Source organism: Euprymna scolopes, chromosome 6 (assembly GCF_053919585.1).
Source record: "Euprymna scolopes isolate OS-2025 chromosome 6, ASM5391958v1, whole genome shotgun sequence".
Taxonomy (NCBI): Eukaryota; Metazoa; Mollusca; class Cephalopoda; order Sepiida; family Sepiolidae; genus Euprymna; species Euprymna scolopes.
In genome coordinates this window covers 26,326,737-26,338,810 of record NC_136487.1, presented here as the reverse complement: position 1 = coordinate 26,338,810, position 12,074 = coordinate 26,326,737, and the positions used below count along the sequence as shown (strand labels likewise).

The following is a 12,074-nucleotide window of genomic DNA, read 5'->3' as shown; positions in this document are numbered from 1 at the left end:
GTTAAGGGGTCCAAATAGGGGTCAAAGTTAAAAAAAATTGACCGTTTTTGTTTTTTTTTGCTCAGCATACACCTCCAAACACCCGGGCACCCATGCTAGTATATCTATAAAAGTGAAATCATCTGTGTGTGTACATTTCCCTACCAAACTAGTGTCAATTTTTGATTTACAAACTCGAGACTTGATTTAAGCTTTAAGATTTGAGAAAATCTTTTTAATCTGTTTTTGGCTATAAATTTGGCTGTTAATGGGTCAAAGTTTAACGATTTGACCTTTAAAAACTCTACCAAACTGCTTAGCCAATTTTGGGTCTAAACACTTGAAATTTTGAATGTAGGTTACTTGGACATGGATCAAACTTTTTAATTTAATTTGAGCCCAAAATAATAAATGTTAAGGGGTCAAAATAGGTGTAAAAGTTAAAGATTTGACCTCTGCTGTCTACTAAATTACTCAGCCAATTTTTGGTCTAAACATTTGAAATTTTACTTAAAAGGGTATTCAGACATAGGGCAAGCGTTTTAATCGACCTTTGGACAAAAATTTGGCTGCCAAGGGGTCAAAGTTCAAAAGATTTGACCTTTGCAGTCTCTAGACAACTACTCAGCCAATTTTTAGTTACAACATTTGAAATTTGACATAAAGGGTATTCAGAAATGTAACAAGCTTTTTAATCAGTTTTGAGGTGAAAATTTGGCTGTCAAGAGGTCAAAGTTGAAAAAGTTGACCATTGCAGACTACCAAACTTCTCCACCAATTTTTGGTCTAAACACTTGACATTTTGGATGTAGGTTACTTGGACATGGGTCCAACTTTTTAATTTGATTTAATCCCAAAACAAATGTTATGAGGTCAAATTGGGATTAAAGTAAAAAAAAAAAAAAATGGACCTCTACGGTCTACCAACTTTTCTCTAGTTAAGGAAGCCTATTATATAGAAAGGCATTACCGTACATATTCACACTTTAATATATACATATGCACATGAAAGTTATAAACAGTACATACAGAATGAGCAAAGCCGGGCTGAACTGCTAGTGTGTGTGTGTGTGTGTGTGTGTATATATATATATATATGCATGCACATAAAGTTATGAACAGTACATAGGGCCCGAGCAAAGCCAGGCTGACCTGCTAGTCATATATATGTAGACATTCTAGTTTTGTACATCAAAAACATGTATTTATTTTTAATAAAAGCGTTCTTGTAAATTTATTACATAACATTTAAAAGTCAAGAATATTGGGTATCAGGCCATGTTTACATATTAAAAATAAGTTATAGAATTACTAAAAAAAATTAGCTTTCAATGCGTTAGCTGAAAAAAAAAAAAAAACAACAAAAAAAAACAAAAAAATAAAAATAAAAACATTCCCAATTAAAATTGTTCTTCTGTATTGTTTCTTGCAATTATTGTGGATGCATGTGATTTTAATGAACATCTAAAAATTAATTTCATTTATAGTTTCATTCTTTTAATTAACTATGGCATTTATAAAGATATTTTTACTTATTGGAAGTTTTATTTTCAGTTATACACTGCTATGTTGGCCTTGTACTGAGCATCACACAAAACTGAACATCCAACTAAATTTGTATGGCCATAAATCACATACTAATTGAGATATAAAGGTAGATTTGTATTTTTAATACGTGGCAGCTCTCTATATGCATACCTACAAAGCTTTTAGGTATGTTGGAAAAATTAAGTTTGGGGCACATTTTTATGGGTATTAAATGGTCATTTATTTTTAATTCCGAGCAAAGGTGATATGCTTGTTTATTGCAGAAACTCTTACAATTTTGGGTTTTGAAAATTGGAAGCCATTTTCATTTGTTAATATCTATTTTATAGGCATTTTTGCATATCATTTGAGTGATGGGATATTTGCTGATGCATAGGTTACTGAGAGGTCATCTACAACCTGAGATTTTTTCATTCCTGCGCTAATGTAATAATCTTGAGGATGAATGGTGACAATACTTTGAACTACTGCCGTTTGTAAGAGTTTGAAGTGATAGGAAATTTGATATGGTCATATTTTCTTCAATTCCTGTGTTTGAGGAGGTCTTGTAGGATTCCATATTTTTGTAATATCATGCTTTTTTTCAAGATCAATACAGATAGAGACAGAATAATGGTTTAAACTATGCCATCATGCATGTAGTTCATTTATACCTCATTTTACGGAAATCCGTTTAAACGTTCGGATAAGATGTTTCTCCAGATACAATTTCAATCACTATTCTTTCCATTTTATGTATGTAGATTATAAGAGCAGTGGAACAATAGTGTTTTGGGGTTATATTAATATTAGGTAAAAACCCACTAAGTTTTGTTACATCCTAATCTTATCAAAATGAGCCAAAAAAATGAGATATTGCAAGTTAGACAAAAAAAAGATATTCCATTTACAAACCATAAAATAAAACAAATGGCCAAAGAAAGAGGCAGGGTCCTATTTACATTAACACTGAAAACCATACGTTTGTAAAACTACAAACTTAGATGGTTCATTTTTTTTTTGCTAGTATCACACACATCTCAAACTTTTCATTTTAATTCTTTTACTCTTGTCTGAGGGACAAGATGTTGAACAAAATTAGTTTTCATGAAATCATATCGATATATAAATAAATGCAATTTGCAGTTCTTACCTTGTAATGTTTTGTTAGAAGAAAAGACTTTAGGACTTTCAACATTGCATCTATACCATGTGAAGTCACTACAACTTAGCTGTCGTGAGAAGACAAATGAGTAACGACCCTCCTTTGGTGAGTTAAGTTTCCAATCTAGAGTTATTCCAGAAACATCATCATAAACGTAAGTATCCTTTCCGATATCCCATGATGCTTCAAGCGCCTGATGTCCGTTTTCCAAGACAAGTTTAATAGGTTGCTTATCTGTTCTAAAGCTGCAGTTTATTTTCATAGTTGAAGATACAGCCAAGTACTGGGGCAATTCTAGTTCAACTGAAATTAAAATAAAAGATATACATAAGAAAATTAAAAGTTTAGTTTTAAAACGATTTTAAAATTTGTATCATTTTTTTTTTCTCCTATTATATAAACTAGCCTGGGTGCTCAGCATTGTCCAGGTGTTTGAAGGTGTGTGTTGAGAAAAAAAAAAAATAAATAAATAAAAAATAGGCAGGCAGGCTCGAACCTGTACCCCAAAGGAAGAAAAGAATGTGGAAAAAAAAAAAAAAAAAAAAAAAAAAAAAAGAAAGTGACGTCTTTGTTGTTGCGTCCATTGCAAAACCGGAAGTGATGAACATCAAAATTAAGGCTAGTCAATCAAAAAGATTGGATGACTTGAAACACCTGCGAAAAAAGTGACCCCTCTTTGTAGAAAACTGCCCTATTGAGGTTAAAGGAATTAATGTTTTTGGCCAATTTTTCAATATTATCTGAAAGTTTGAGGTTTAAAACAATACCGGTTTTGTCATGTTCCGACACATCTGTCAAAAGTTTTAGGCAGGCATACATACATACATTTAAACAGACTGGTGAGATTTATATTATAGATGACTAAAAGATTTGGAATCTCGTATTACCTGGGAAATTTTTGTCAAATAACTCGCACCACAGATAGACATCATAAAAACTAAAAAATCCTAAAAATTTTAGCACATAACGTTAAGTAGTTGCCAATTTAAAGCATTTCCTGTTTTACATAAATTGTGCAAGAGGTCACCTGGACGACATTTTAATAATTACATTTTCTTGAATATTTTCAGTTTGGAACATATGATTTTGAAAATTCACTTGAATAAGTTTTTTTGACTAGAAGAATCAAAAATGGCATCAGATTTGATTAGAAATGAAGCCTTCTTTGTGATTTTATTTGATTTTGAAATTTTTCAAATGTGCCCCAATATGGGGAAAAATTTATGTGGTTGAGGTTGTACCGTTTACTTTTTTCTTTTGGACATTCATGCATATGAAGTACCTGTGCATCAAAAATGATAAGTTCTTCCTTTGTTCACTCGGTGTCTGTTCAAAAGTCTGAAGATTCAGAAACACTTTACAGCAAAAAAACAAATTTGAGTATATGAGATGCAGTTGTGGGTTTACCTCTAAATTTATATAGAAAGTAAAAGTTGAATAAAAAGTAAAACAGTCTCACTGATCAGATATTTACAATAAACCGGACTTCACAACAAAAACCAACATACAACAACATTATCTACATGGGTTATTCCCATCAATTTTAACAGAATTTTTTAATGGTCTTAATTTATGACTTATAATAAGAAGTTTGCAACGTTGGTATTTATTTAATAATAGAGAAATTTAGCACTGCTGGTATTTAATGTAAAGGAATTACGCAGAAGTGCTTTGATCCAATGTGATCAGAATTATGTAGAACTTGCAGAGCCTGTGCCTAACTGTGCCCTAGTGGTGAAAATTTCGAAGCTACACCTTTTCTGTATTTTAAGCAGTTCATAATACTTAGTTATATGTAAAATCGCCAATTGAACGCTGATGAAATAAGATAGAAAAATGAAATGTGGAAATGGACGAAATAATATAAACAGCAAAAGTCAAAGCTTTTATCATCGCCTTAAACAAATGTTAATTCAGAAAGCTTTTCGTAATATGGGGGAGAGGATTGGTTGGTTGGTTGGTTGTTTTACGGCATATCAACTCTTTTCGGGTTATTTAATGCCGAATCCAAAGATTTTGAAGAAAATTTTTTTTAATAGAATATATTTGTTGTTTTCATGTCGGTTTCTATTTAACCCATAACAGGTACTACCACTCTGGGTCAGAGTGGACCTGGGAGCAATGGTAATTAAAGGGTGACTCCACACTCCCCAAAGCCCACAAGCTGGGGCCTCACCACTGAATATAGTTTAAGGTCATATCCAGGACCCCCATTGAGGGACTTTTACCCTCTACAGGGGGGCAGTCGGCGTATTCTAATGCCCCACCGACAGGGCCAGGGGAAGAGGAGGACAGGCGACTATTAAAAAGTATAACTACAAGTACCAATAAGGAAAGCAAATGGATGCAACTAAAAAAATTATAATAAAACTAATGAAATTAGTTTTTAAAGAAATAAAAATGTAGATGAAGATTTTTTGTTCGCAATCTTAAATCCTTTGAAGCAGTTGAATGTTTTTTGTTAATGGGAAATGAAATAGCATCGCATTGTTCTTGAAAGTGGTGTCTATGCATTCAGAAATCACATATCCAATTCTGAATAATTATAAGCTAACAGCCAATCAGAAATAATTGTATCTTGGCAAGGGAGAGGTCGTTATTTCAAAGCCTGTTGTGGAAAGAACTACAGTGAAATATGAAAATAAAAACTGAACACTGACGGTGCTGTGTCAAAAGCTGTTCCTAATGCAGAGGAATGCCTGGTTACATTGAGGGGAGTATGAGAAACCAGTGGGTGAAAATTGTGCTTCCACTGTTAAACATGTCATAATTTGTAATATGACGCTCTTAGGAACAGAAAAAAATTGAGAAGTTTCGCAAGAAAGGCTATTAGTCTAACCATATTGAATTTATAAGTGGCATCTGCGGTTGCAAACCTACAATGTTTTTTCCAGAAGGGAAAACTGCACGTTTTATTATGTATTTATTATGTGTTCTAAGGAGTATGCTAATTTTGGCTACTGAAATATTGATATTTTTTTATGTTGTATAACAGTCTTTCTTTGCCTTTTATTCCTGCATTAGTTGGTGGTTAATTTTTTCAGTAAAGTATTAACCACTAGATAAGCTACCTGGCGTATAAAACAATGAAAAAAAAAAAAAAAAAAAAAAAAAAAATGGAAGTTGCTTTTGAACATAACTATTATTCTTAGGATAGGGGAATTGTTGATGTGTATGTATCATTTGTTATCGAGCAAAAGAATATTTTACCTACTCTAGGACGGGTATTACAACATGTATGAAATAATTGCACCTTCCCTAGGACAGGTAATTTACAGTGCGTATATGAAATCATTTTACTTTCCCTAGGACGGGTAATGTGTATATTTTAAATAATTTTACCTATCCTCGAACAGATAATGTAAATACATATGAAACAATTTAACATGCTCAACAGCTATTGTACAACATATGAATTAATTTCTCTTCTCACCAATGCCACCATAATTTTAAGAAAAATGAAGTAATTTTTAGAAGATGGCTCATTAGAATTTCCAAATTAATATATAAATACATTCTTTGTTAGTGATTAGGCAACCCTTGCTTCACCATAAAATTCACCTTTACTGTGTTTTTCTCCCAGCAAAGCCATCACAGACACTAATTTTAAGTAAAATGATATAATTTCTAAAAGATTACTCAGCAGATTTTCTAAATTTATATATAAATACATTGACACTATTAGTGATTAGAAAACCTCTGCTTCACCATAAATTTCAACATTGTGTTATTTTCCTTCCCCATCACCGACACCATAATTTTTTTAGAATATAATTTCCTGAATATGACTTTGCAGATTTTTTAAAAATAAATACATAAATTATCACAGTTAGTGATTAAGCAACTCTTGCTTCAGAATATAATTTGATATTATTGTATCTCCTCCCACCAAATCATTGACAGCATGATTTTTTAAAGAAATGAAAAATTATTCAGCAGGTTTTGGAAAAATACATTAGTACTTTGCCACAGTTAGAGATTAGGCAACCCTTGCTTCAACATGAATTTCAATGATACCGTGTTTCTTTCCCCTTTCACAACCAAAACCATAATTTTAAAAGAAATACCATTTCTGGAAGATGACTCAGCAGATTTTCAAAATTAATAAATAAATTGCCATGGTTAGTGATTAGGTAACACTTGCTTCACCATAAATTTCACAATTACTGTTTTTTTTCCTTCCCCACCATCAGCACTAATTTTAAGAGAAATGTTATTTTTGGAAGATGTCTCAGCAGGATTTTTAAATTAATACATATGTCCCTGATAGTAGCCCCTACATCAAAGTGGCAATGTGCCTTGTTTGAGGTGAAATTGTAATAAAATAAAAAAATAAAATAAAATACATACATAGACACATTTAGCGATTATGCAATCCTTGTTTCACTATAAAATTCGACAGTACTGTTTCCCCCCACCACCAAATTTTTTTTGAAAAAAGGTGTCATTTTCGGAAGATTACTCAGGTTTTACAAATTACTACACAAATATATTGAGAAGCTTAATGATTAGGCAACTCTTGCTTCACTATAAAATTCCACATTTTTTCCCTCCCAACACCATTTTAAGTGAAATATCATTTCTGGAACAGAATTTAGCAGATTGTCTTAATAATTACATAAATGCATTGACAAGGATAGTGGTTAGGCAACTCTTGCTTCACCATAAATTTCAACATTACTGTAGTTCTCTCCCCACCAACGACAATAATAGTAAGGAAAATTATTCCATTTCCGGAATATTATCCCGCAGGTATCCTAAATTTTTGGGATACATCATGGGAGATTGCTTGTGACCCCAAAACGGACATTACCCCCTCCAGCTCCACTCCTAAAAAGGAAGCTTGGTGATCCCTGGAGACTTCCAGAGCACTTTCAAAAGCAACATAATCAACCTTCTTTCTATCCACCAACACCAACAACATAACGTCATTTTTGGATGATAACACTGAAAATTCAGGAAAATATGGATCATTCCAACAGAAACTGACCCAGTTGACTTTCACAGAACAATTGTTTGGTCAACATATGATTTTTGAAATATAACATCTTTGTTCCATGTCGAGTGTGTAACAATTGATCAATTGAAGTGATTTTAGAATACGATAATCATTAAAAATCAATTGATCAATGCATGTAAATTTTGAATATGACAACTAACCACAAAAAATAATTGATCATTCTACATAATTTGTAGAATAAAACATTTGGACCATGTAGAGTATATAATAATTAATTGATCAATAAATGTAACTTTTGGAATATTGGGTAATTCTGGATAAAATAGTATAAGAAAACATTGATGTTACTCTTTCCGGGCAATGCAACCTTTTAACATACTTGCTCTATCAAAGATACGATCTCCAATAACGCCGCATAGATATGCTTGTATAAAATTATTAACAAAAAAACAAAAAACATTTTATTTTAAATACGCTTATATATATATATATATATATATATATATATATATAAAAAAAAGTTTTAAGTGGTTACGATTTAAAAAAAAAAAAATTACCTGTGATTTGCGTAACCCAATTATAAATAAAAAAAGTGGCCTCTGTTTTCAAACAAAAACTGGAAGCATTAGCTTAAAGGCAAATAACTCAGTTTAATACGGGACTTTCGGTTATAAACGCAACTGTTTTCAGATAATTGAAAATAAATGAAATCAAATATAAATAGGTATTCCAAACCAAAATTACATTTTTATTATCATCATCATGTGCTGTCCTTTGTGTCTAAAGACGACTTCCTGTGAACCATCATTCTCCACTTGTCACGGTCGCAACTGAGGGTCTGCCAGCTTCCAGTAGGGATCAACCTGTCCTTTAGATTTTGTTTGACGGTGTCACGAAACCTGAGCTTAGGTCTGCCTATGCCTTGTACCCCATCCTCCAGTTGTGAAAACAGTATCTGTTTTGGTAGTTCTCCATTCTGTTTACGTGGCCGGCCCATCTCAGGTTTTACCGGATGAGCAGGTCATACATGCTTGGGAGGTTGGCTTGTGATAGGATCTCCCTGTTGCTGACAAAGTCATACCACTTGACATTTAAAAATATTTTTATTATATCTAAAATTAATGTGGTCATATAGATTTTTGTAAACCATAAACAAAAGTACCAAATTTATTTTGGTAGCTCAATTAGCCATCAAGTTATGCTTGTTCAAAGTTTGTCGGAAAGTTGAAAATTTGCTATCCTGGTCCAGAAGTCAAATTTCATAGTATATAACTAAAAATGTAAGCTACTAACAAGTGAAAAAATCCTTATAAATGTAATGTCATCTTGTGGTAAATGAAAAATAATACTAATGAAAGCAACCTAAACACTAGACAAAAGCCCACTACCAACAGGAAAAAAAGTGCAAATATGACATGGAAATGCAACTTTGTTCATATCAATTTCATTTCAATAGCTAATGTATTGACTCTTCTTAGTATGATTCATAACACATTAGATCAAGATAATTTTTTCTTTTAATTATAAATTGATAAAAACCACTCAATTGTGGACCATGAAGAAACAGTCGAACAATTTGGTAAAAAGGGTAAGAAAAAAAAATGAGTCTAAAGTATACGTTACTGAAATTGCTATAAAAATGTAACCATTGGAGGTAGAAGCTTGAAACTTTGCAACTTGACTAATTCTGGGGTGAGGAATTCAAAAAATGTTTACCTTGTTTCTAATAAAACTTTTTGCCAGAGAATTTAAACTTGCAAAAAAAAAAAAAAAAAAAAAAAAAAGGGACCAATAACAATAAGATTTAGAAATTTTGTTATACAAAAAGTCACAAGCCATTTTTTCAAGCACTGAAAAACTTTCAACTTAAAAGAGAAGTAAACAAGTAAGATATTTTATAGGCAGAGGTCTTACTACAATTCCTTTCCTTATTAATTTTCTCAAAATTCTTTCATAGGCTTCTGCTATGGTAGATTATATCAGGAACATTCCAAATCCTACCATCACTTGAAACTGGCATTACGTCAAAACCTCATCTGTAAACAAATGCTGACAAAGGCCATCAAAAAAAATCTTTTTCTACCTTTGGTTTGCGATAAAAATCTTATTACAGTGCTGGATGCAGTATATAAACTCAATAACTTGGCCAATGTAAAAGTTGCTGTCATAGACAGCAACCTATCCTCCTTGATGCTCATAACTGAATATATCCTGAGATGGTTCTTCATCACAACTGCAGGAGTTATCTGAATGTTCAACAGATTCACTAAGGGACTTTTTTTGTTCCTTTGGAGGTGGAAATGAATCAACGGGATTTCTTCAAGAAGTCAAAGAGAGCAGCTTCCAGTTGAACTTTATTTCCATTGGTGTGGATTTTGACACCTAACACAACCTTGAGATATATCAGTTCAAGTTTATCAAAAACACCTGATAGAACATAAAGGTCTCGGGGGTACTTCTACAGTTTATCGCTGAAAATGGAGACGCCATTTTTTTTCGTGCACCTGTCGTTAAAATCCGAGGGAGAAATCAGTATTTTATATTATAACCGAAGCAGGAAATAAATAACAAAAAAAATTAAACTAGATAATGATTTTTTCGGTTTCATTTAAATTAATTTGTTGACCCTTTAAAGTTGCTTTAATCCCCCCCCCAAAAAAAGTTTCATTAAAATTATTTATTTGTTCGAAAAAAAACAAAAAACAAAAAAAAAAAAAACTATTTTATAAAAATCCAGTGTTGCTTTCATTACAAAATTATATTTTCTTACGCAAACATTTTGATAAATTTTTATACAATAAATGTTTTGGTTTTCAAATGGTGCTCGCCTAGTTTAAACAATTATGAATACGTCATTTTCATTTTCCGTTCATAAGAAATTTTTCATTTTGTTTTTAATAATAAAAATATATGTACATTTCATGAAAAACTTTCCGTTTTCATTAAAAACAATTACGGATATATGTTCTTTCACTTTATTTACTTTTTTCCATAGTTCTTTCTGGAAGTAATTAATATTTAGTTTAATTGTTTTGTTATTTATTTCAAACTTCGGTCAGAGTTTAAAATACTGATTTCTCCTTTGGATTTTAACGATAGGTGAACGAAAAAAAAAAAAAAAAAATAGCGTCTCATTTTCAGCAATAATCTGTAGAAATACTGTCTCGGGAATTATTAAATAAACAAAAAACAAAAAAAAAATGATTTTTACAATGAAATTAATTTTTTCATTTATGCGCCACGTGCATATAACTATATTTTCAGTTCTTAATTTTTAAGTAATGTACAGTGTAATCAAAAAATAATTTAACAAAATCTTCAAATTTATCAAAAACGTCCGATAGAACATAAACAAAAAAAATACACATTTTTACGTGAAAATAATTTTTTTTATTTACACATGACTTGTTGCACGTAACTTAAAACTTAGCTATATTTTGTTAACTTTTAAGTAATGTAACTGGACAATCTAATAAATTAATTTAACAAAATGTTAGATATATCAAAAACGCCCAACAGAACATAAGCGAATTAAATTAGTAAACAAAAAATGAGGCATTTTTTTTTTTTTTTAATGAAAAATTTTTTCCGTCACAGTCAGACGCAACTAAAAGCTTTTTTTTTTTTTTTTTTTTTTTTTTTAAAGTACCCAGTTTAAGTTTTAAAAGATAATTTAACAATGCTGAAGTTTATCCAACCGACAGAAGATAAAGCAAAAGAACATGAAAGTTTGAAAGAAGATATAGAAAATAAACTGACATTTTTAAATTGTAAATTTTCATTTCTTTTATTGACGCACTAAAAATATTATTTTAAACAATAACTTTCTATAACTTAAACAAAAACAAACTCATCTAAGAACGTTGATATATCCATAGTGAAACAAGTATTTACGTTTTCGTTCAGTCGTGCAGACTGCAGCTCGTTTGTGCTGATAGTTGATTTTCATGAGGATACTTGTACTTCGGTCACTTGGCATTAAGTTGTAAATCTCGATGTGTAGGTACACTCACTTTTATTAGTGGCACTCCTTGATTTATGAGCGTAGTAATGACACCAACAGATTACTAAAGAGGAGATATTTCTCTACCAAACGATGCCATTTTCGGAATTTTTTTAATTGAATTTCTTTCACTGAAGTTTTCAAGTTGGATTTTTTTTTTTTTTTTGAAAAACAACTTAAAACCCCTTTTTAAGCTCACCATATTGATAAGTGACCTTTTTTCTTTAAAAATGGTACTATTCTTTTTTATACATAGACTCACAATATCGCGCGCACCAAATTTGAAAAACACCAACATTTTTCTGTATAAAAAAATAAAGCAGCATTCACCAAAATTAGTGACATAACTTGAAGTAGCCTGGAAAAAAAACTATTAAAAGACACAAAAGAATTATATATCTATAAAGCAAAAAGATTAAATTTTATTTAAATCAAAACTA

At 31.1% G+C, this 12,074-nt stretch overlaps 1 protein-coding gene across 8 annotated transcripts in view; it reads right to left on the bottom strand.

Annotated features, from left to right (window-relative positions):
• Positions 1–12,074, bottom strand: part of LOC145277578 (uncharacterized) — a 240,795-nt gene that overhangs the window by 141,877 nt on the left and 86,844 nt on the right. For 2 of the 8 annotated variants that reach the window (XM_080129075.1, XM_080129078.1), the window contains exons 1-2: positions 11,526–11,662; positions 2,660–2,974 (exon numbers count right to left, since the gene is read on the bottom strand). In XM_080129075.1, the coding sequence (XP_079985201.1) occupies positions 2,660–2,974; positions 11,526–11,610 (400 nt within the window). In that variant the 5' untranslated portion in view covers positions 11,611–11,662. Of the gene's footprint in view, positions 1–2,659; positions 2,975–11,525; positions 11,672–12,074 lie in introns of those variants that run through there. The other 6 variants (XM_080129076.1, XM_080129079.1, XM_080129073.1 and 3 more) reach the window with 4 other exon arrangements.